At 40.3% G+C, this 25,726-nt stretch overlaps 2 protein-coding genes and 1 long non-coding RNA gene across 6 annotated transcripts in view; 2 read left to right on the top strand and 1 right to left on the bottom strand.

The window, feature by feature from the left end:
• LOC115863125 (leucine-rich repeat-containing protein 37A3-like) overlaps positions 1-25,726 on the top strand; it is a 77,605-nt gene that overhangs the window by 20,133 nt on the left and 31,746 nt on the right. Inside the window, 3 exon segments of the mRNA XM_070045066.1 lie at positions 23,248-23,366; positions 25,379-25,488; positions 25,491-25,653. Coding sequence (XP_069901167.1) covers positions 23,248-23,366; positions 25,379-25,488; positions 25,491-25,653 — 392 coding nt within the window.
• LOC132593611 (uncharacterized) lies at positions 3,248-10,651 on the bottom strand. The gene is made up of 3 exons (XR_009559297.1): positions 10,529-10,651; positions 5,033-5,308; positions 3,248-3,879 (listed from the first exon to the last, which is right to left on the bottom strand). It is a non-coding gene; the product is annotated as an uncharacterized lncRNA (long non-coding RNA).
• On the top strand, positions 11,678-20,867 carry LOC115863106 (RAD52 motif-containing protein 1-like). Of its 4 annotated transcripts, none has more exons than XM_030875606.2 (7): positions 11,678-11,772; positions 12,147-12,333; positions 15,471-15,593; positions 15,968-16,136; positions 17,091-17,189; positions 19,225-19,310; positions 20,766-20,867. In XM_030875606.2, exons 1-7 carry the CDS (start codon positions 11,678-11,680, stop codon positions 20,865-20,867), a joined length of 861 nt encoding a protein of 286 aa, XP_030731466.1. The 4 variants fall into 4 exon arrangements, with proteins under 4 accessions (XP_030731466.1, XP_030731465.1, XP_030731467.1 ...); XM_030875605.2 differs by having other exon boundaries at positions 11,678-11,782; positions 12,154-12,333; XM_030875607.2 differs by lacking the exon at positions 17,091-17,189.

Genomic DNA, 25,726 nt, shown 5'->3' with positions numbered 1-25,726 from the left:
AGCTTGATAGAATTCAATTCACTACTTTAAAGATGTTATTTCACTGTGTTCTCATTTACATTGTTTCCAACAAAAATTCTGCTGTCATTGATATCTTTGTTCCTCTGTATGTAGTGTATAGTTTTTTCCTCTGGCTGCTTTTAAATTTTTCTCTTTATTGTTGGTTTTGAGCAATTTGATTATTTTTTGTGCCTTGGTGTAGTTTTGTCCATGTTTTTTATACTTAAATTTCATTGATCTTCTTGACTTTGAGGCTTTATAGTGTTTACCAATTTGGAAAAATTTTGGCTATTATTTCTTCAAATTTTTGCATTTCTCCTCTCCTTCATGGACTCTAAGTACACATGTACTAGGCCACTTGAAGTTGTTGCACAGCTCACTGATGCTCTATTCAGTTTTGTTGTTGTTTAGTTTTGTTACTCTTTTTGTTTCATTTTGGATAGTTTCTATTACTATGCCTTAATGTTCAGTGACCCTTTCTTCTGCAGTGTCTAATCAGCCATCAACCTCGTTCAATATATTTTTAATTTAGACATTGTTTTTAATCGCTAGAAGCTCAATTTTGGTATCTTTTACCTTTTCCATGCCTGTACTTATTTAACATTTTCAGTTTTTAGTCTACGTGTTTTAACATATGAAATACAGTTATAATAACTTTACTTCAGGTATAATAACATTTTAAATGTTCTTTTCTGCCAGTTCTAACATCTGTATAGATTATGGGTTAGTTTTGATTGATTGCCTTTTCTCCTCACTATGGGGCATATTTTCCTACTTCTTTGCATGGTTGGCAATTTTTCATATGATCCCGGATATTGTGAGTTTTAGTTTATTGTGTGCTATATATATTTACATTCCTGTAAAATGCTTGGGATTTGTTTAGGTGAAATTAAGTTACTCAAAACAATTTTATTCTTTTAGGTCTAGCTTTTAAGATTCGTTGGGTAGGAGTCCAAGTACCCTTTAGTCTGGAGCTCATTATTTGCAACTACTGAGACAAGTCCTTTCTGAGTATCATGAGGTTTTCCAGTCTGACTTGTAAGAACAGGTACTATTCCTACAGCCCTGTGTAATATCCAGTTATTCTTATTATTAATCCTTTCATACGGTTCTTTTCCTGGCATCAAGTAATTCCTCACACAAATGTACTGACAAATACTTCGTTGAATTCTCAAGAGATCCCTCTGCATATCTCCAGAGTTCTTTGTCTGTGCACTTCTTTTGTCTCTGATACTCTGCTTTTTGAACTCTAGTTACCTTGGTTTTCCCAGAATCTCAGCTCCATTTCCTCAGTCAGGGTGTCCACCTGTCTCTGCCTGGACTTCTCTTCCCTGTACCGTGACCTGGAAACTCTCTCAGAGAAGTAAATTAGGGCAATTATAGGGATCACTTCATTTATTTCCTATCTCCTGGGGATTACTGAACTTTATTGCCTGAGGTCCAGTTTTTTGAAAACTGTTTTTTCATATGTTCTGTCTTATTTTTTCATTGCTTCAGGTGCAAGGTTAAATTGGTCCTTGTTACTTCTTCTTGGCCAGAATCCAATAACATTCTTTAAGTGTGTTTTGCTTTGATACAGGATCCAAATAAGATTAGGCATTGCATGTCTTGTCTTTGTTTCCTTTAATCTACAATATTTCCCTTCTATTTTTGTTCTTGGTCTTTTATGACATTGGCATTCTTGAAGAGTCTAAGCCAGTTGTCTTGTAAATTGCCCCACAATCTGGATTTGTCCGTTTCCTCATTAGATTCAAAGTAAACTTTGGGGGGAAAAATACTATATAGGTGATGTAGTCTTCATACTTCATCACTTCAGGTGTCCCAGTGCTAAGTTTGATCACTTGATTAAGGTGGTATCTTCCATATCTCTCCATTGTAAAGTTATTTTTCCCCTTGGTAATTGAAAAATAATATGTGGCGTGATACTTTGGGGTCACTGAAGATCCTACTTTCAAACAACTCTTCACCCAGCTGTGCATCAATCATAATCCTTGTCTGAATCGATTATTACATTGTTAGATGCAAAATGACACTTTCAAATTCTGTCATTCCTTTTGCATTTATTAGCTGACATTATTTTATAAAGGAGAGCACCCCCCACTTTCATTTTGAGTATGATTATGAACTCATGTGCTTTTTTTTAATTAACTATATTATAACTTATTATAATGATAATGTTATTCTTTGGAATGTTCCTTTTGTCCAGATTTGGCCAAAGTGACCTCTGTTATTGTTTAACCACACGATGCTGTTTTATTACTAGAATAATTTCTAATATATTACTACTCACAAATAGGAACTGAGAAAGGGATTCCAAAAGGAACGGTCTTATTCAGACTCTTATTAGAAGTCTGAGTTCTTCCTGTGTACTCTCAACCCAAAGTGAGGCTTTCAGGTTGGAAGGAAATACTTTGGATTTAAACTACAGACCAGTGTCACCCAATTCTAATCCCTATTCCCTTTTTTCTAGGCATACTATATGTACTACCATCTTAGTCCTTCTGTTGGGCACCTCTCTCCTCCTCTATATTTATTTACAACAGTCAAGAGCAGCAATTGGCCAACCGGCCCCTATCCAGTTCTACAGTCCACATGCCCCAAGAACTCCTTTTTGCACTGGTCTGTGGTGGCCTTGGCCTACCTCTTCTGCCTACTCAAGTATCTCTTTTACCACGAATTTAATTACCTGTGTTTTCATTTATAGGATCTTACCTAGCCGTATGGCCTGCTGCCTCTGCCAATTTAAAAATATTATTGAGGTTGTCTGTAAGAGTCAAGCTGTGTTCTGACAGTTGATGCCTGACAGACTTCACACGTTGTGGTGAGTCTCCATTGTGGGATAATAAATTTTTAATTTAATATTTTAATTTTAATTTTTAATCAATGACGATAAATTTTAAAATTCATGATGTAATTGCATTATTTTAATTCATACATTCAGAGTTCCAGCTCCCTAAGTTTCTAAGAACTACCCCCTTGCTAAAAATCAGATTCTTGTTTACGTTATTAAGCTAATAATAGCTCAGTTACATTGTTAGCTTAATAATGTAACTGACCGCATACATAAAGGAACAAGAGAAACGAATGGATGGGGGAAGGGTGTTGTAGTTTCTTAGGACAGGGCCAAAAGTAAGCTCATCACAGGAGATGAATTGTGCCAAAGCACAGCAGGAGAGGGCTGCTGCTCGCTCAGGCAAAACAGCAGCGTCTGTCTTGCTGTGGTAACTTTTATTAAAGCATTATCTAGATTTACACTTTAAGACTTGTTTTCTTAACATTTCAGAAGTGCCAAAGCAGCAACCTATGTTTTTATTAATTATACAAGCAGTAATTGGCTTTTGTGAGCACCTGCCGTGCTTCGTCCTTGAGCGCAAGAACAGCACAAAGTTCCCACCATTATTTTGATTATACTGAAGTAGCACAAGGACATTTCCTTGTGTTCCCACCACTCTGATTATACTGAGGACATCTCATGGATCAGTGCCCAAAGCAGTCAGTGCCTCTTTTGCAGGCACCCGGTTTGCCGGGGGGGGCGCTCGAAGCATTCAGAACTGTTCACAACTCTGGCTTATTTGCATGCCCCCGGTTTGCCGGGGGTGCGGCTCAAAGCAATCAGGACTGTTTGCAGTTCTGGCTTATTCGCCAGCCCTCAGTTTGCTGGTGGGGGGTTCATGGGTCATGTCTCCTTTCCATGTCCTCAGTTATCCCGCTACATTTCCCCCTTTTTGTTTTATAATTTTTGTAGCATCAAGGAGAACACGGCAGCATTACTCTCGGTACTAAACTACATGGAATTATTTTGCAGCTTGTGCAGCATCAAGGAAAACACAGCAGCTTGTTGCGATGTTGCATGGCGGGTAGCTATCACTCGTCGTCGAACTACAATTAAACATATGATTATTATTATAATGAGCATTAGCAATCCTGCAGTAGAAGCTGTCATGGCTATAATACCCATGACAGCTGCAATCAACATTCCTACAAATCTTTTAGTTCTTTTTAATGCATCAACTAAATATTGCAAAACAGCCATAGGAAGAGATATTTGCCATTTCCTTCCAAGACTGACAGGAAGCCAAAGACCTGTTCGAGCTCCTAAGATATACAGACTTTCAGTAGATATGTTAAAAGATATACTAGAGTTAATACAGGTATACAGAGAGCAATTTTTACACATTATAATACCTTGAGTCTCATTCCATACAGCTGGTCCCTTTAACAATATATAAGGTAATTTCACACAACTACGAGTATACCAAGTAACATCTTTATGAAAAATTAAACTATGATTTTCAGATTTATTAACCATAATGTCCTACCCAGGCATTAATCTTTCTCAGAGCTGCCATAAGCTTCCACAAGTCCTTTTGGATAGGATATCCATTAAATGAGGACCAGGAGGAGAAAACCCTCCAGCATGTCATACTATGGTATCATTAATAGTATCGCTATAAATAGTGTTATCTTCTTTATGCCAGTATAAATCCTTCAAACCCTTTTTTCCTCGGGCGGAGCCAAAAGGGCTCCAATCAATGACGCTTCCCCAAGAAGTATTAACAAGAACCTGAGACATTTCTCCTCGGCATTGAGTCCAATGGACCCAATCCGATAATCGATCCACAAGAGGCACCTGGCATGGAGGCAAATAAGGTGCAGAAACATTTTCATTAAGAGTGAAATTAAAACTTTTAAAACTATAAGCACTCAAAAGATATAACCCATGATATCTGCTTTCATTTTTGACAGCACTTAACCATGCCTGATGATTCATTTTGAGACAATGATCTCCCTTTCCCATACAAATAGGAGGTCCATTAACACCCACAGTGTAATTTTCTATTATCCTTCCTTCTTCTTCTGGCTTCAAAGGGCCTCTATCATCAAAAGGACCAGGCAACCATCCAGACTCATTTACATATACAAGAATTAGGGCATCCCACCAGGTAACCCCCATATTAAGAGGAGGGTTAGGAATATAAGTCCAATAAGTATGGTTAGTACAATTTATCTCATTGGCTGATATGCTTATTACCTGTGCAGACAACATTGCCAATATAGCTACAAAAAGATTGGTGCTAGTGAGGGGTTTACCCTGTGAAATAACAGGATCTTCAGCAGTGCCTGCAAACTTTTTCATTTGCCCCCAAGTCAATTGAGACGCCCTCTTTCTTTGATCCAACGGCACACGGAATGCTCTCTTGCTCAAATCCATCTCCGCACATCCCTTCGTCATTCCCGTCACAAGGCTACGCTTAGTTGCCATCCCGAAGCTTTATCTTCTTAGCTGGCACCCAATAGGATTCAGCTCCTTTAGAAACAAAAGCATATCCTCGGCCCCAACGAAGAACCTCGCCAGGTTCCCAAGTGTTAGTATTTTCATTTAATATAAAAACAGGCTGTCTAAGTTCTTGTGTACTTGTTTTTGTCCAACGTCTGTCAGCTGCACTAAGATCATCTTCTCCATGATTTAAAAAATTAAGAGTAAATAAAGCAAGACTTTGTACCTCATCTTCCCCTTTTTGTTTTATAAGCATTTTTTTCAAAGTGTGGTTTTGTCGTTCAATAACCGTTTGTCCCGTACTGTTTCCTGGGATACCTGTAACATGTTGTATATTATGTGTGGCAAAAATGTCTGACATTTTTGAGAATGATATGCAGAAGCATTATCAGTTTTTATGCTGTCGGGAATTCCCATAACAGCAAAAGCTTCTAATAAATGAGTTATTACAGCATCAGCTTTCAGAAGATAATGGAGTTGCCCATGAGAAATGAGAGTAGGTATCTACAGAATTATGAATATATTTTAACTTTCTAAAACCACGATATTGAGTTACATCCATTTGTCAGATAGTATTAGCAGATAAGCCTTTAGGGTTAACTCCAATATTCAAATAAGGTTGATTAATAGCAGCACATTGCAGGCATGTACGGAGAATAGTTTTTGTTTGTTTCCATGTAAGATTAAATTTATTTTTTAATCCTCTGGCATTAGTATGATATCTATGATGTTCTGCTGTAGCTAATTGTATAGTACTCACTAAAGTATCAATAAAATCATTTCCATCTACCAATGGACCGGGTAAATGAGTATGAGCACGAATATGAGTAATATAAAGTGGTGTAGTACGTAGTCTAATTATATGTTGTATTTGTAAAAATAAAGAATGTAGTTCTGATCCATTATCTGGGATAAAAGCGGTTTTAATATTTTTAACTGTAAATTTCATATATTGAGAATCTGTAATTATATTAAGAGCAATTGGATAATCTTGTAACAATAGTATTATAGCAAATAGTTCTGTTTTTTGAATTGAAACATATGGAGATTGTAACACCTTATGATCATGACTGTTAGCATATCCTGTTTTTCCCGTTTTATTGGTATCAGTAAAAAAAGTTGGTCCTATAACAGGATCTAATTGAACTATTTTTTTCAAAATCCAATTAGTCTTTTTCAAAAACTGTAAACGTTTATCAGAAGGATAATGATTATGTATTTTACCTATATAATGAGCACAGGCAATTTGTCAGTTATCCTCTAGTTGAAAGAGTTTGTATTTTTTTGTTTGAAAAAGGGACTATAAGTTTATGTGGGTCCTGACCACATAGTTGCCTTAATCGTAACCTACCTTTAATAATAATATCAGCTATTTTTTGTACATGAGATTGCAATTTCTTTTGAGCTTTATGAGCTAAAAATATCCATTTTATGAGATTATCTTGTTGTTGTAGTAAACCAGTAGGAGAATGAGGAGTATGAAATACAATAAGTCGTAAATGATCCAGAGACTCAATCCGATCCAATTGTGCATCATGTATATGTTTTTCTATCCATTTAAGTTCTTGTTCAGCCTGGGGAGAAAGTTTACGGTAACTATTTAATGTTGGATCGCCCTCTAAGGTGTGAAATAAATTTTGTAACTTATAAGTAGGAATTCCTACTAGGAATTCCTAGGACGTAACCAATTAATATCTCCTAATAATTTTTGAAAATTATTTAATGTTACAAGAGAATCTCGTCTAATTTGTACTTTTTGAGGAATAATCTGAGTATTGGTTACAATTTGTCCAAGATATTGTCAGGGAGCACATTTTTGAATTTTTTCAGGAGCTATCTGTAAACCCCATTCTTTAAATTTTAACTCTGCTTGATGTAACATCTGCTGTAATGTTTGTTGATGAGGATGAGCAAATAAAATGTCATCCATATAATGAAGAATACATGCCTCAGGATACATGTGACGTAATTCCTCCAGAGGCTGATTAACAAAAAATTGGCATATAGTTGGACTATTTAACATCCCCTGAGGGAGAACTTTCCATTGAAATCTTTGAGCTGGATGTTCTTGATTTAAGGCTGGTACAGTAAATGCAAATCTTTCACAATCTTGAGATTTTAATGGTATATTAAAAAAACAGTCTTTTAAATCTATAATTATAAGTTCCCAATTGCGAGGGAGCATTGCAGCAGATGGAATTCTAGATTGCAATGCCCTCATAGGTTGAATAATCTCATTAATTTTTTGTAAATCTGTCAACATTCTCCATTTACCTGATTTTTTCTTAATTATAAAAACAGGTGAATTCCAAGGGCTAGTGGATATTTTAATATGTCCTGCTATCAATTGTTTTTGTATTAATTGGTGTAATGCTTGTAATTTTTCTTGAGTTAAGGGCCACTGCTCTGTCCATATAGGGTTATCTTTCAACCATTTTAATGGTAATGCAAATTTTTGAGCAGTGGCCCCTACACTAAATTTGGATATCCAAGCCCAGTGTAATCTTTCCCCATTTTAGTTACATATTGGGGTTCAGTAGCATTTAATTGCAAATAATCATATTCCTTATTTGATATCATTTGCATTGTTTCAGGGGAAATTGTTGGTATGGAGACAGAGGTTCCCCATTGTTGTAGTATATCTCTTCTCCATAAATTAATTCCAATATTGGCCACATATGGTTGCAACACAGCTTTTTGTCCTTCCGGGCCTTTACATCCCAAGAATTCCTTACTGCGCCAAATCATATGCAATGTTCCTATTCCTGTAAAAGTAACTTCCACCTTTTCTAAAGGCCAATATGAAGGCCATTCAGACTGTTTTATTATAGACACATCAGCTACCGTATCAACAAGACCCGTAAATTTTACATTATTGTTAAAAGTAATCGTTAATTGAGGACGTTGGTCATTGAGAAAGGATTGCCAAAAAACATTTTTTCCCGTGCTGCCGAACCCCCCTGTACGCTTTACGGGGGCGGCTGCTTGTTTTACATATGGTAACAATAACAATTGAGCAATTCTTTGTCCCTTATTAAATTCTATAGATTTTGAAACAGAAATCATAATAGAAATTTCTCCATTATAATCCTCATCAATAACTCCAGTATGAACTGTTACACCCTGCAGAGTCAAACTACTTCGTCCTAATAATAGTCCCACAGTTCCTGCAGGTATAGGGCCATAAATTCCTGTAGCTAATTTGTGTACTCCTCCTGCTGGCGTAAGGATACAATCTCGAGGAGCAATTAAGTCAACGGCAGCACTGCCGCTGGTAGCGTGCATGAGATCAGTAACTAAGAGCCGAGGTGGAGACTGTCCTGTAATGTCTGATAAAAGCTGGCATTGCTTACTGGATACTGTTGAGAGTTTACTGTCACTTTTCCCGTATTGTTGTTGTGGCCCCGGATTGGGCCTAGCTTCCCGTTTCCCGAGACATTATCTCGTGGAGGCAAAAGATTTCCTAACTTATTCCTTTTTGAACGGCATTTATTAGCCCAGTGTCGTCCTTTACCACATTGGCGACACATACCAGGTAGCTGCTCATTCTTAGCCTGTTTTGATATCTGGCCTTGCCCTTTTCGACAATCTCACATCACATGTCCATACTTTCCACTATTGTAACATTTAATACGATTATCTTTCAACCCTTCATTTATGGCAGCTGCAAGTAAATTGGCCTGATAAGTAGGAGATCCAATATCATGGCAAGCTTTTATATACTCCTCAACTGGAGCGTTTACAGCCCAGTTGTAAAGGCCGCAATGCCTTCTGGAATTCAGAATTTGTATTCTCAAAAGCCAAAGATTGTAATAATAAATCTTGCATGTCTGTTTGTGCTACAGCTCTTTGAATGGCTGCACGCAGTCTAGACAAGAAATCAGTGTAAGGCTCACCAGGCCCTTGCATTAACTTAGTAAAAGATTGTGCTGTTTTTCCAGGGGGTTCCACTCGTAACCATGCTCGTAAAGAACACATACGTATTTGAATGATTCGTAAATCATCAAATTGAGTTTGAGCTTGTAGATTACTAAATGCATCTGCTCCTATTAATTCATCTAAAAGTGGCCCTGGAGGATTGCGGACCGCATTAGTCCTTGCCATGGTTTCCGTTTCCTCTCTCCACCAAGTTTTAAACTGCATATATTGTCCAGGTTCAAGAACAGTTTTGGCAATCGCTTCCCAATCATGAGGAATTAACATGTTTTCAGTAGCATACCCAGACAAAAGTCCTTGAACATAATTAGAATGCATCCCATATGCATTAATGGCTTCTTTTAACATTTTTAAAATTTTTATATCATGATGGTTATAATCAACATTTACACATCCATTCGGAAATTGATCATTAGCAGACATAGCTTGTCTAACAATAGGGAAAGCAAAAAATGATTTAGAATATTGCTTTTCTTGTTTATTCATCTCTTCTTCCAACAATATTCTATTAGATTCAGGTTTTAGAGGAAAGCGAAACTGACGAGAGGCTCCAACAGGATAAGCTGCTAATTCTAAAGGAGGAGCCGAAGGAATAATAGGACATGGCTCGTGATATGAAGGAATAATAGTATTGCTTTTATTTTCTCCCAGTTTAGTCATCAAATTTTTTAAATTTGAAGGTATGTCAGAAATCTCATTCTGTTGAGAAAGTGGCATTTCATTTTGTTTGCTAACCTGCTCCCGATCTTTATTACCATCATAAAAAGCCCCTTCATCACTGGAATCCGAAAAATTCTCTCTCGTCTCAGACACAAGGGGAGGAGAGGGCGGAGGAAGGTCCTCTATAGGAGACTCACGAAACAAAGTACGAAAAGCAGCAGAATGATGGGGAGCAGAATTCGGACGCTGAGGACGCGCCCCATTGTCACTTTTCGTTTCCGATTGTAATGGTTTCAGGGCAAGGGAAATTAATTTACAAAGAGACCAAACACGGACAGATATAGGGTCTCCATGCTGATGAGCTCTTCTTAAGGCTCGCATAACCTGTTTCCAAACTTTTAAATTTAACTGGTTGTGACCAGTAGGTTGAAACCAGTAACAATGTTTACGTACCAGTGCAAACAATTCATCAAAAGATTCCTGTTTCACTTTTACTCCTGAACTCCATAATAACTGTTTCAGGAGTTTACTATATTGGAATTCTACTGAATGGGAATTCCCCATTACAGTTACTCTACTGTTGCCGAAGGTTTCGCTTACTCTGAGTAGACCAATTTCCCCTTCGGTCCCGCGATCACGCGATTACTTACTTACCTTCAGGTCCCTGTTCGGGCGTCAAATATTGTAGTTTCTTAGGACAGGGCCGAAAGTAAGCTCATCACACGAGATGAATTGTGCCAAACAGCAGGAGAGGGCTGCTGCTCCCTCAGGCAAAACAGCGCCGTCTGTCTTGCTGTGGTAACTTTTATTAAAGCATTATCTAGATTTACACTTTAAGACTTGTTTTCTTAACATTTCAGAAGTGCCAAAGCAGCAACCTATGTTTTTATTAATTATACAAGCAATAATTGGCTTTCGTGAGCACTTGCCATGCTTCGTCCTTGAGCGCAAGAACAGCACAAAGTTTCCACCATTATTTTGATTATACTGAAGTAGCACAAGGACATTTCCTTGCGTTCCCACCACTCTGATTATACTGAGGACATCTCATGGATCAGTGCCCAAAGCACTCAATGCTTCTTTTGCAGGCACCCGGTTTGCCGGGGGGGGGGGGGGGGGGGGGGGGGGGGGGGGGGGGCGGGCGCTCGAAGCATTCAGAACTGTTCACAACTCTGGCTTATTTGCATGCCCCCGGTTTGCGGCGGGGGTGGGGGGGCGCTCAAAGCAATCAGGACTGTTTGCAGTTCTGGCTTATTCGCCAGCCCTCAGTTTGCTGGGGGGGGGGGGGGGGGCTCATGGGTCACGTCTCCTTTCCATGTCCTACAGAAGGGAATTAACATTAATGGCCTCATATCCTATGATGTGCTCTCTGCAAATGAGAACTTATTGATATAGTGCATCACAGTTTGTAAACTGATTTTATATACATTAGTTCTCAAGTACCCTTTGTCTTATAGGACAGGTGTAAATATAGTTTTGTTTATTTTGTTTGTTTCTGCAATTTTATAAAGAGTACAAGTGATGCTGTTTTATGTCCTATTTGGAGCCTGAGAGTTTCGGATTCCATAACCAGAAGCTGCTACCTAGCCCTTCTAATGGAATGGAGAGCTAATTTATTCTTAGACAGTCAAGCTCTGAACTTGCTCTGAATCTCAAGCTTTTCTATTCACAAAGCACTCAGGGGCTTTGAACTATTTTTCTATATATTAGATTTATTGGCACTAAGTATTTAAAAAGCACGGGTGCGCGTGCGCAAGCGTAGTCCACTTGCTCCCCGAGCAGCGCACGTGCGGTGACGGTGGGATGGTGCAGTTGGTACCTTTTGCGGTTCCCATCGAGGGTGACAAAACCTTGCTGGTGTGGGAGCTGAGCTCTGGACCCACCCCCGAGGCTTTGCAATTGAGCCGAGCCGGAGGGGAGGGAAGGGTGGAGGAAGACACCCCGTGCCCCAGTAACTGGGCGCCCCGGGGTACTGCTTCAGTACCTCATCTGCCTGTGGTCTCTGCTGAGAGGAATCTTAGTCCTAGAGACGACCTGAGCAGTCAGCTCACCCCTATAGATTTTTGAGAGTTAGTCCCCAACAGAAGGAATTGCCTCCTAATACTTCTCGAAGCTTAGGATTTCAGACGGAACCTTGTTCATGAAATGAGAAGTGTTTGGAGTTACAGGCTCACCACAGTTGCCTGTGGTGAAGGGCTGGGGGAATATAAAGGAATGGGCGGTTTGGTTTCCTGGGCCTGAAATTTACAGCACTTTCTTAGTGTGAGACCACCCTAAAGCATTCTCTGTTCACAGTCTTCTCTCAGTTTGGCCTTCTGTATTCGGTCCGACTCTTCCCAAACGCAGCAGTGGGAGGTCCTGGGTTCTCTGCCATCATCAAGTTTTACTCAGCAAGGGATGCCCACAGAGCCCAAAAGCCATGCGACCAGAAGCAGCTTTTTCACACATCTCCAGTGAAGGTGGGTCCAAATGTGGCATTCTTCGCTCTACTGGGATGAAGTGCTGAATTTAAAACTAATAGGCCATCGGGAATTCCCTGGTGGTCCACTGGTTAGGACTCTGCACTTTCACTGCTGAGGGCCCGGGTTCAACCCCTGGTCTGGGAACTAAGATACCAGGGAAAAAACAAACAAACCGACAAACAAAAATAATGGCCAGCGTTTGTACAGCACTGTGGTGTACAGAATGCTCTCACATGCACTGCTCCACTGTTCCCCCAGTTCCCCAGTTGTTTCTTTCTTTTTTTTTAGATGAAGAAACTCGAACTCAGGATGCTTAAGTGACTTACTTAAGGTTCATGACAGTAAACGTGGAAACTAGAGGCCAAACCCAAACTTAACTGATGTTAAACCCCATGTCATTTTCTGCTGCCCCTTAATTTAAGAAATCTTCACAAGAATCTTACTTATATATACATTTATGTGGATTTTAAATATGTGAAGCTGACAAAAATTTTTCTAATTAATTAATGAATTTATTTTTGTCTGTGTTGGGTCTTGTTGCTGCATGCCGGCTTTCTCTATTTGCGGCGAGCGGAGTTTGTTCTTCGTTGCAGTGCATGGGCTTCTCATCGCGACGGCTTCTCTTGTTGTGGAGCACGGGTTCTAGGCACACGGGCTTCAATAGTTGTGCCTCACGGCCTCTAGAGCACAGGCCCAGTAGTTGTGGTACACGGGCTTAGTTGCTCTGCGGCATGTGAGATTTTTCCGGACAAGGATTGAACCCGTGTCCCCTGCATTGGCACCCAGACTCTTAACCAGTGTGCCAACAGGGAAGTCCCAAGCTTGACAAACTTTTGTCAGATGTAAGATAAAGGAGGCTTCATCATCATCATCACTCTCAAACTGCCTATTAAGAACTCACTTCAGATTCCAGAAAATGGGTAAATATTCTTTAGTGCATTGTAGAAACCTTATTCCATATTAACATGCCGTCCAGTTTTACCTCCCCAGAATTAACATTTCATTATGTTCAGGGCCTTTTCAATTCCTCTGAATAAGGGAGTGAGGCTTAGACTTCCCAGACCTTTCCCTTTATAATTGTGTGTCTTCTCTGATTGGCTTCTTGTTCTGGCTACTTCCTACTGACCTTGCTGCCTCTTCACACCCATATTTCTTTACTCACTGATTTCACCTTTATTGAATCTGAGAACTCTCCTCAGATGTGACTCCAGGTACACTAACTCTCAGTTCTGTACGCTGTTTAACACCCTCTTCAATCCTGGCTGTACTCCCTGGGATTGAAATGATTTTTGTCAGACATGCTTTTATTTGCGGACCCTGCGACCATTTCACGTACCACTCAGATATGACAGATGGTCCTGGAAAGATTATGAAACAGTTACTTAGTATCAGTTGTGAGTAATGAGTACTTTTCTTATATTGCACATAAAGACTATTCCATAAGCGTAGGTTGTGAGATTTTCACAGCATATAGCCCGTCACTGATAGCGTAATGAAGAAAATGTTCTCCAAGTCACTATAGAGTTGAGAGGAAAGGGCATTCGTATTAGATTTGTATATTTAATGCAGAGCCTTAGTTTACTACCCACAATCCCGAAATTTTTCCCTACTTTACTTATGCGTTCTTTTTCAATTTTATTTATTTATTTGCTTGCACTGGATCTCAGTTGCAGCAGATAGCTCCTTAGGTGCGGCTCAAGGGCTCCCCAGTTGTGGCATGTGGGCTCCCCACTTGCAGTAGGCAGGCTCCTTTTTTTGTGGCTCGCAGGCTCCTGAAATTTGACGTGCAAACTCTTCGTTGCAGCATACATGTGAGACCTGGTTCACGGACCAGGGATCGAACCCAGGCCCCCTGCATTGGGAGCATGGAGTCTTAACCACTGCACCAGCATGGAAGTTCCAATTATGTGTTCTTTTATTCATTGGCAGGTATACATACTTCTTATCTTACTTCCCCTGTGTTTTTTATAAATACAGAAAAGAGAATAACATCTTAAAATAAAACCAAGGAAAGGCCTAATGTATCTGAGCTTTTCTTAGTAGCACGAAGGGAAAGGTTTGCCAGCAAGACCTGTTTCAAGGTTATCCCAGATGTCAGCTGTCTCTACTACCCAGGGGCTCAAGCCCTTCTGAAGCTTCCTAATTGTCCACGACAGCTCCATTATGACTCACCGTACAGGGCCTAGCATCCCATGCGACACTCAATATTTAAAAATTAATCTTCATTTCTCCTTCCCAGCAGGCAGCTTCAGTTGGAGAAAGTAACTTCATTTTCTTATGTACTCATTCATTCACTCAGTCAACAGACCATCACTCCTCTATTATATGCCAATATGTATTCTTCTTTCTGGTAACAAGGAAAGAATAATATGTGGTTCCTTCAAGCACTGAGGAGCTCATAAACTAGTGACAGAGGAAGATGCACAAACAAATCAACAAAGAATTAACAATGCTTTGATTTTATTTGTATTATTTGAATTTTTATGACTAAATTTATATATTACACCCTGTTCAAATGGAAATAGACATTTCAGAAAGAAGTAGTGATGTATAAAATCCACAGTAATATGTAAGTTATTTAGAGAGTTAAGACTGGAAATATTTGCACTCTCAAAGAAGCTTGTTAATGCAGATGAATCTCTAATTCTTTTTGATGCTTTATTTACATTTATAGAGGTATATATATTCCCTCTTCTAACAGGGGTTAGTAACTTGGGGAGGGAGTGCTACAGATTCATGTCCTAATTCAGTGGCAGGTCCATCTTGTCTCCTCTTCAGGTCATATTCTCAAGCAGGAGCTACAGGATGAGATGAGTAAAACAGTCCATTCCTTTGCTTACCCCCAGGCCCATAATAGGCTTCTGCTGGGCTTCCTTGGATGCCTTCATCATCACTTTCACCACCGGATGTCAGGGAACCTTCTGTTAATCAGGGGCCCTGGAAATGATGCAGAAAAGTACTGACTTAAAAATAATTAATAACATTTATTTAGGACTCACTGTGAACTCATTGCTTAAAATGTCCTACTTAATCTTCACAAACACTCTATGAAATTGGAATTAATAAATCTCAGGTATATCCAAAATAAATCTCTATGTAGGGTTGTGATAGTTTTAAGTCTTTTATGTCTTTAGGTTCGTCTTGGCACCAGACATAAGGTGGTTCATCATAATACGCTTGCCGTAAACAGCTCCAGATGCCAAGAATTGGCAAATTACATTTTTGTTTTCCATGAGTGGTCAAAAAGGATCATTAAGGTAAACTCTGTAGACTTTCTTTGACTAAGCAGACTCTTTTCAACATCGAACTCCTAGACTTTACAGAGCAGAATAGAACATGGCTATGGGGAGGAGATGTGAGAGACTTCCACATGGAAGTATCTGAGCATTGGCCTTCCACCTAGAATTAGTGATAATCTCAATGACTTGGATGGTGGTGTCCATAATTTTCTCCAGTATTTCTATGGTATATCATAAAAAATAGTTGTCCATATCTAGTCATTCATTTGCAAGTCTCAGTTGATTTTGAAGGGATAGCATACCTAAACTATTACCTGGGATTCCTGGAGTTTATCTTTTATTTCTAACAAAGAATATGTTGAAGTCTAGCGTTTAATTCAAAATCCTAACAGCTTCAGGATCTTTCTAACCTTGAAGAAAGGGAAAATGAAGATATTGTGACACAACTTCAGAAGCAAAGCCTGAAGGTCTTCTGTGCTTTAGAGGTGGTGTTGCCCTCCCACGAGTGCTGGAGTCCTGGAGTTGGAATGGCTGAGGAACCTTTGGATAAGTTGGAGGAAGGTCTGTTTTCCAGTATGTGTGTGTGGGGGGAGGTGAGGGAGTGGGATTTCTCTTTTTTCCTTTCTTTCTGAAACTCAACTTTTCAGATACATCATCACCTTTTCTAAGCAACTAAAGCCCTGGGCAGAACTTTTCTGCCCGACAATATAGGTTTTTATCTTAGGCAATACCTGACAGCACCTTAAACTTTAGAATTTTAGAACTCGCTGCCTGCCAAGAAGCTTAGGAGGGGGGAAAATTAGTTATTATTATTATTTGTTTGGTTAATAATTTGTTTTGTGCTAAAATAATTCTTCAAATACACATGTAATCTGGCCTTCAGTTATCTCAACAAAATCATTGTCTGAGGATTGAAATAAACTCATGTGTAAATGTTCAGTCCTTTGCCTCCTATAAAATGGCCTGAGCGGAAAAAGTAAATGTAGATCCCTAGAAAGGGGATTCCAATTGCTACTGAGATTTTTCCTAGAATCCATGGCACTTGGGCTTACGGTTTTAAGTCAGAGGCAGGGCTGTTATCGAATGGGGTGGAGGAGGCTCCACCATTCACGTGAGTGGGTGATGGTGGAGGAGAGGCCAGATCATCTGCACTACAACCAAATCTATCTCACTGTATGAATCCAGCCCTTTACGCAGAGGAGAGCAGTGTCTGTAGCAGTGCAGCCTAAGCTTGTCCATTTGAAATCTGTAATATGAGATTTCTGCCACGATTTTAGTTTGCATTTCCCGTCTAGTATTTTAGGAACTTCCAGAATAGATCCGAGCAGTAAGCATGTGCCATGCCAGGGTATACCTGCAACGGAGACATTCACCCGTAGCCCAGTGTTGTGCCTGCCCTTAATCACTAAGGTAATGATCTAAGAATCACAGATGCATTTTTAGTTTTAAACATATAATCTAGAAATCAGTTATTCATATAGGCGTTTTAAATTCATCTGTTTTGGTTGGATTTAGGGTCATTATTGTTGTTTATGAGAAGGAAGATAACCCAGAAGCTTGCTATTCAGAAAGCTATGACAGTTGCATTTCAGAGATTACTGATTGTGCTTTTAGGTAAGACTTTTTTGATTGTCGTTGAAGTGCTTCAGTTTCAGTGAGCAAATAAACTTATCTGAAAAGTTAATTGGATGAATATAATGGTTATCTAAAACATTACATATTCTTTCATTCCCCATATGCTTTCACAGCAACAGTCTTAAATTTGTTCTTCGTGGCATTTATGAGAAGAACGACAGCAAATATTATTGTCCCCAGTGTTTAGATGTAGAATGACTTGCCTCAGTTCATACAGAAAGGGTTTGATCCACTTCTTCCTCAATTGCTTGCTTATCATACAGAGTAGTGTAGTGATTATAAGCCTTGGACACCTGTGTTTGAGTCCTAACATTGTCTCTTAGATTTTGTTGTTGTTGTTGTTGTCCCTATTGTAGGTTTTTCTAGCCAGAGATATTTGAAGGTATTTAATATCTCTAAGCTGCAATTTCTTTATCTGCAAATAGGGTTAGTAATTCAGCTTACCACCAAATGGGGGATATTGTAAGAGTAAATGAGATGATGAATGTAAAAAGCTTAGAACTATGCCTGAAACATAGTAAGCAGACAAAGTATATTGACTATTATTATTACCGTTGTTTTCTTGTTGAAGTGTTTATTAGGCTATCTTTTTGGAATCAGTTGAATTTCAGTTTTCATTTCTAATGTATTGGGTGAATGTGATTCTTATATAATAATCGGCTATGTTTTTGCGAGCCTTGAAACTGGTCATGCTATTGAATAGCGTTGATTGTGTTCCCTATCGAGTTATACAGAGGTGAGAATGTCACAGGCTGTGCCCAAAGGAAACTTTATGATTAGTAGATTCCCGGAACAGAATTGCTCCCCTGCTTCACAGCCCTGCAGGCTTAGAGACTGAGAAATTCTAGGTAAGTTGTCAGAGACCTTATTGGCTTGTAAGAGTTGACCCTTGATTGGTCTTGGCCTTCCAGCCTGGGCAGTCCTTCCAGTGAAGTTTGACTTCTCTGGTCGTCAGGCAGAATCTCCATCAGCTGTCAACTCTGGGTAACAACCTTTAAGAACCAAACTAAATGACTGGGTTGTTTGTGCCTAATATGCCAAGGTACTCCTTATATGTACACAAAACCCCTTAGACCAAAAATCCTGGTGGCTCTAGCTTGCCTTGAGGAAAGCTGTATTGTCCAAAGGGTACATGGGCCAGTTTCTACCAGTAGAGTGTTCAAATGCTCCCTCTCTCTGTCTCTGTCTCCAAAGCTTTGTTCATTGTATCTGGTAGAATTTTGGTCCCAAGGAGTAGGCACTTGCCTTGCTTCTAATAGGAAGTATCTGTTATAGTCCAGTGGTATCTCTCCCAGGTTTGAACTCACTTTGACTCCCACCTAATGCCTTCCTATTTATTTGTATTTTGATTGAACATTTTTGTTTCCACAGCTTTTAATTTCTATGTCCTTATTCCTTATTTCTTATTTCTTTTTTTTTTTTTATAAATTTATTATTTGTTTTTGGCTGTGTTGGGTCTTTGTTGCTGCACATGGGCTTTCTCTAGTTGGGGCGAGTGGGGGCTACTCTGCATTGTGGTGTGCGGGCTCCTCATTGCTGTGGCCTCTCTCGTTGCGGAGCACGGGCTCTAGGTGCTGGGGTTTCAGTAGTTGTGGCACGTGGGCTTCAGTAGTTGTGTCTCATTAGCCCTAGAGCACAGGCTCAGTAGTTGTGGCGCACGGGCCTAGTTGCTCCGCGGCCTGTGGGATCTTCCCAGACCAGGGCTCGAACCCATGTCCCCTGCACTGACAGGCGGATTCCCAACCACTGTGCCACCAGGAAATCCCCTTAGTTCTTATTTCTAAGATCATAAAGTTTTTGAAAACTTTATCATAAAGTTGATACTTCTTATATATGTCTTCACAAATAATTATAATAAAAACTGAAGTGTCAGATGAGGGAACTTCTAGGAAAATGGTCTTATTTTCTGTTTTTAGAAGTCAAAAGAATGTCTAATTAGTCGGTGCTACCATTGTATATAGGAAGTTTTAGAACAAGAAAACTTCTGAATTGATCCTTGTTAACTTTATTACAGAAAGTGGTAAAACGACTGTGGCATATAGACCCTGTGAAGAGGTCACAGATGCTAGAACCGAAGAGGGACTACAGGATTTAATTCAAGTATGTGGAGATAAAATCTCAAGGGGTACACAGCCACTGTAGCCATAATTCAAAACACCCAGCAGGATGTGGAAGACTTCAGCATATCTACTCAGTTCTGTCTTACTTAGGAAAAGGTGAAACTGCTTTTGAGGCAGGGAATTTCTAGGACTTTTCCAAGTCCTGGGCCTTGTCTCTGGCCCCTTATTTGAAGTTTGGAGAGCAGGATTGAGGGCCACCAGTGTACGTCTACGTGTGGACACAGGAGAAGACACAGGCCTTTTAGAACCCCCCTCAAATAGAATTGCAGGGATTTGGAAACAAAGTAACTATGGTCTTAAGTGTGATTATGCTACACTGTTTAAAAACTATTCATGCCTTTCAAGTAAGGTATATTACCCAGATCTCAGCATCTCATATATATCTTGTGTTAAATATTTTGCCAAAGAACCTTCCTGTAAACCAGTTATATGGATGCGTCAAATTAGGGATTAAGTGGTCAACGTAGTTTCTGAAAGAAAACATTAATGTACTGCATATAGGAGTTTTATTAAAAAGGAGCAAAAAATGTGTTTCATGTCACTGAGTGCTTAATTTTTGGCTAGATTTCTGATTATTTAACTCACCCCAATGTTGCAAAGCTTGTTTTGAAGGGAAGAAAGTAGAGAAAGAAAAGGTGGTTATGTTCTGAAAAATGTAAAAATTTTGAAAGTTTTTTCCTGTATAAAATAATTATTTTAATTCAATTTAAATCAGTCAAGGAAACTTGAAACGTATCCATGTTTGTGCTTTAAGAAGTCTAGCTTCCTATGAAATGTGAGAGGAAAGGGTTCTGTATTGATACTAAAGATTCTGCAAACCTGATTATAACAACAGATCCACTCCTAAATGAGGCCAATCTTGGAATCAGTTCCATTTAGAAACCATTATGTGCTAGGCACTGGAAATAAGGTGAAGCTCCTTCTCTCTTGGAGTTTAGGTGTTAAAGGTGTAACAGACAATTAAAAAGGACTAAAATTAAATAGATTATGAAAAGGACTGTGAAGAAATTAAACTGAGTGCTAGTTACAGTATTTCAAGAAAATTACTTAACATGAAAATTACTTAACATGCTGACTTTAATATTCTAAGTGTCTTCTCCATATGTGCACACAGGGTAGACCTCTGAAAAGTGACACTGTAGTTTTTTTCTAGATTAATGGCTCTGTTTTGAAAAGTTGGGATGGGGGATGTTTTCCATAGTAATGTAAAGGGCCGTGGTTTTAGACTCTCTTTCCCAGAATGAATTGCTCACCTGCCCAAACTCCTCCTTCAGATGTTCTGGAGTCATCCCTGATTCAGTGGTGACCCCTAATAATAGAGTGGTGTATGAATAATGAGACGTGAATACCGAGAGTTTGCAGGAAATGTCAACATTTTCGAATAATTGTAAGGTGTGTTCCCCTCCCGCCACCCTAACTGGTGCTCATTTTGCAGGTCAGCTACTTTTCTTGTCAGCCATGTGGCCAAAGGGAGCAGGAATGTCTCTCAGACTTCAGCTTTGAGGAGGAAGAGTTCAGATTGCCAGAACTGGACTAGCACTTTTGAATTTCCCAGAATGCCAGGTCCTTTGGTTTCCTCGGGAAGCTCTGCATCCTTCCCTCCCCCCTCAACCCCTGGGCTGCTGGAGTTTGGGGCCACTCGGGTCTGCAGCCCACATCCCGCCTCATTGTTTGGGGCCAGGCAGGGCAGGGCGGGGTTGGGAAGAGGGCCCTGCGGAAGGTAATTGTCACCTTTGCAGGGGGAAGGATGGCTTGCGTCCTGGGGACTCTTGGAGAAAGTCCCACTATGTCGGCACGGATTGGATCTCCGCATGAGCCTAATAACGGTGGCGTAACTAAAGACGTCATAAATAACGGGTGGGACGTTAGGCGGGGGTGGGGCGCGCGGTTGCTAACGTGAGCCGTCGCTTTGGCGCTGGCATAGCGGTTCAGCTCGGACGCAGGATTTGGCTCCGGCTCCTCACTGGCCTGGGTCACTGCCCCTGGAGCCGCTGCATGTTATGTCCCGGCTGTGCCATTGGTTGTCACGGCTCTTCCTCACATGGCAAGGTCGGTGGCTTCTAGTCCAGGCAGTTCAGCCTCCGGAGTGGGACCTTGGGCCCGTCCAGGTGACGCCCAACCTCCCGCGGCTGACAGAGGCTTGGTCTTCACAGGCCTCAGACCCTCCTCCCAAATTGCCCCATGCCCTTACACCCCTGGCAGAAGCCGGGGGCTTTAATTACTTAACGTCCTTGTCTCCAGTCCAGATGTTGGCCCTGCCTCATCAGAAGTTGACTGAGACTGGGGTTCCATACCCGGACACGGATTCGGTTGGAGAGCTGCCTACAGGGCCAGATCAGTTTGCTGTTCCACATCAGGATCTGAATAACAAGCAAACCCAACATCAAAAGCTCCCAGAGGCAGTTCCAGTGCTAGACTGGGATCAGAATCAGCCCTTGGTTCTCCCTTCTCGACACAAAAGTAAGACTAAACACATAGGTCTAGAGGAGGCTGAAGGTCACTAATGATTTGAAATACTTGTTCCACCTCTAGGTAGTAACAGCTCAACACCAATGAAGTTTATTGTTTCACCCCAAAACCTGAAGAAAGATCTAGTTCAGCATCAACGGCTTGACAAAATTATTGTTGGAACTATAGGCCAATTTCAAAAAAACACTCAGGGTCTAGAACGACAGTTGCAGGGTGATTATTTAGATCCCAGTATGGATGCCATTTATCCTGAGGACAGCCTACCTAGGGATTTTTTGGGGTGCCCAGATGAACCTACGGAACCCCCTGAGGAAGCTGAAATTTGTCCATCCCAGCAGGATGGCCCAGTGCTAAGTTTGATCACTTGATTAAGGTGGTTTCTTCCATATCTCTCCATGGTAAAGTTATTGTTCCCCTTGGTAATTGATAAATAATCTGTGGGGTGATACTTTGGGACCAGTGAAGATCCTACTTTCAAACAACTCTTCACCCAACTGTGCATCAATGATAATCTCTGTCTGAATCCATTATTACATTGATAGTTGCAAGATGACAGTTTCCTATTCTATCATCCATTTTGCATTTATTAGCTGACATTATTCTATACAGAAGAGCTCCCCCACTTCATTTTGAGTATCACTATGAACTCATGTGCTTTTTTAAAATTAACTATGTTATACCTTATTATAATGATAATGTTATTCTTTGGAATGTTCCTTTTGTCTGGATTTGGCCAATGCGATCTCTGTTATTGTTTAACCACACGATGCTTTTTTTATTACTAGAATAACTTCTAATATATTACTACTCACAAATGGGAACTGAGAAAGGGATTCCAGAAGGTGCGGTCTTATTCAGACTCTTCTTAGAAGTTTGCCTACTTCCTGTGTACTCTCAACCCAAAGTGAGGCTTTTGGGTTGGAAGGAGATAATTCTGAATTAAACTACAGATCAGTGTCACCCAATTGTAATCCCTATTCCCTTTTTTCTAGGCATACCATACCTACTGCCATCCTAATCCTTCTGTTGGGCACCTCTCTCCTCCTCTATATTTATTTACAACAGTCAAGAGCAGCAATTGGCCAACCGGCCCCTATTCAGTTCTCCAGTCCATATGCCCCAAGAACTCCTTTTTTAACTGGTCTATGGTGGTCTTGGCCTACCTCTTCTACCTACTCAAGTAACTCTTTTTTTTTTTTTTTTTTTTTGGTACGCGGGCCACTCACTGTTGTGGCCTCTCCCGTCGCGGAGCACAGGCTCCAGCCGTGCAGGCTCAGCGGCCATGGCTCACGGCCCCAGCAGCTCCGCGGCATGTGGGATCTTCCCGGACCAGGGCACGAACCCGCATCCCCTGCATCGGCAGGCGGACTCTCAACCACTGCGCCACCAGGGAAGCCCTCAAGTAACTCTTTTACCACGAATTTAATTATCTGTGTTTCCGTTTATAGGATCTTACCTAGCCGTATGGCCTGCTGCCTCTGCCAATTTAAAAATACCATTGAGGTTGTCTGTAAGACAGTCAAGATGCATTGTGACAGTGAATGCCTGACAGAAGTCACACATTGTGGTGAGTCTCAATTGTGGGATAATAAATTTTTAATTTAATTTTATTTGTAATCAATGATGATAATTTTTAAAATTAATTTAAAATTAAAATTAATGATGTAATTTCATTATTTCAATTCATTCGTTCAGAGTTCCAGCTCCCTAAGTTTCTAAGAACTACCCCCTTGGTAAGAATCAGAGTGTTGATTACATTATTAAGCTAATAGTTGCTCAGTTACATTGTTAGCTTAATAATGTTATTGATCCACATACATAAAGGGACAAGAGAAAGGAATGGAAGCGGGAAGGGAATTAACATTAATGGCCACATATCTTATGCTGTGCTCTCTGCAAATGAGAACTTATTCATAGAGTGCATCACAGTTTGTAAACTGATTTTATATACATTAGGTCTCAAGTACCATTTGTGTTATAGGACAGGTGTAAATATATTTTTGTTTATTTTGTTTGTTTCTGCAATTTTATAAAGAGTACAAGTGATGCTGTTTTATGTCCTATATGGAGCCTGAGAGTTTCTGGTTCCATAACCAGAAGCTGCTACCTAGTCCTTCTAATGGAATGGAGAGCTAGTTTATTCTTAGACTCTCAAGCTCTGAACTTGCTCTGAATCTCATGCTTTTCTATCCACAAAACACTCAGGGGCTTTCAACTATTTTTCTATATATTAGATTTATTGGCACTAACTTGGTGACTTCCAAAATGTGCTTTCATGCCCACGTAGCTTGAATACAGGTCTCTATCGCTGATCTAGAGCACATCATAAATAATAACACTTTGCTAGTTATATAAAGACAATATCGCTGATTTTTCAACACAATTTGTTTTTTTCGTCTGTGACACACAGTTGTGGGATCTTAGCTCCACAATCAGGGACTGAACCCAGGCCACAGCAGGGAAAGTGCCGGGTCCTAACCACTTGACCACCAGGGAACTCCCCCAAACAATTTTTTTTTACTAGTTGTATTACTCCCTTCTCCCCCAGAAGTGGGCAGAAAAGGCATTTTTAGTCTCCTTTTACAGGTGAGGAGAAACAAGGTGAGAAGTGTTAAGTGCTATGATCCTAGTGCCCCGGTCTCCTCTCCCCAGTTTGGGGCTCTCTGCAAGCCCATGCTCCTCCTTTCTCATGACACTTCCCTCCTCCTTTGACCCTTAGGAAAAATACTTTTAATCCTTTTGGAAGAGAATCCCAGCTACACAATGGTACACATTACCTTCCCACAGTCAGAAGCTTTGGATGGTTCCCCAAGTAAAGCTGGAAATATTAGAAGTAAAATGAAATGAAAGCAAAGTAGCCATCTGACAGAAGTTGCTTTTTCCCTTCTGCATTTTGGACCTCAAGTATTATTCCATTGATTTGTTGAACATTCCACGTTGGCCTAAAATTGGGCAAATCTCTTATACCCCAGATCCCTGCCCAAATTTTAGCAATGAGCCCAGGCGGACATAGTGTTTTTTTCCTGTATAGATCCATCTGTTATGAGGGCTGGGACATATGGAAGCAGGGAGTGAGCAAAGGACTCGGTGGGTGGGTGGAGAAGAAAATGTCCAGATGACGACCTGTTAACAGGGGTCGTTGTCGTGGTCGTCTGTGATAGTAGCAAGGACGCAAGCACACTAAAGAGGTGGATAGAGGAAGCCTCACACTCCTCTGCCTCTGAGGAAGGACAGGATCGGGTATATAAATTTGAGGAGTCACAGTACATCTGCAGAGAGTCCCGCTGAGTAGGGGAATATTTGTCTTCCAGCCTTGGATTTTCTTCAGTACTGGCCCCTGGGAACCAGTGGAGTAATCCTGAATATAGTTAGTGTATTTCACACTACAGAATTTTCTGAGTAGATAGCCACTTTTTCAAGAGATATCATTTTGCTGTTGCCAGTCATAGACTTAAGTGTGTGTTTCTTTTTCTCCTAAGTGGCACTCAAACGTTGACAGATTCCTAATTTATTTGGCTGTGGACTGACTAAAAGCTGTCCCATCAGTCTTCAATGATCAAAAACAGTTATTTTTGACAGATGAAGAAACATCTATAGGGAATGCAAAAGGATCGTTGATGAAGATGTTGCAAGCCTGGAAGAAGAACAGCAGCGAGCTGAGTATTGAGTCAGAGAGGGCATCCTCAGATAAAGTGCTGTCAGCTTGTCAGGCTTCATGAATGAGCAGCTGGACTTTAAAAATAAAAGTGATATTATCAGTGCACTGAATTACATACTGCCTTTTATCTCAGAGGGAAATCTAGGAGATGTGGAATCAACATTATTACCATTCATTCAACTTCTTTTTTCAAATACACAAGATGGAGATATGCCACTGGGCATTCTGAAAATCAGTACAAGGAGCCCTTCTGTTAAAGCTGTACCCAA

The sequence above is a fragment of the Globicephala melas genome, chromosome 1 (assembly GCF_963455315.2).
Source record: "Globicephala melas chromosome 1, mGloMel1.2, whole genome shotgun sequence".
Classification (NCBI taxonomy): domain Eukaryota; kingdom Metazoa; phylum Chordata; class Mammalia; order Artiodactyla; family Delphinidae; genus Globicephala; species Globicephala melas.
The sequence above is the reverse complement of the archived record's forward strand: the minus strand, read 5'-3'. Positions and strand labels throughout refer to the sequence as shown.

Bases quoted from the DNA above. Each gene is read 5' to 3' on its own strand.
- LOC115863106 (XM_030875605.2), top strand. From the start codon at position 11,678: ATGGTGCAGTTGGTACCTTTTGCGGTTCCCATCGAGGGTGACAAAACC. The intron at 16,137-17,090 runs GTCTGTTTTCCA...GGTTGGATTTAG, and splicing joins TTTGGATAAGTTGGAGGAAG to GGTCATTATTGTTGTTTATG. The intron at 17,190-19,224 runs GTAAGACTTTTT...ACTTTATTACAG, and splicing joins ATTACTGATTGTGCTTTTAG to AAAGTGGTAAAACGACTGTG.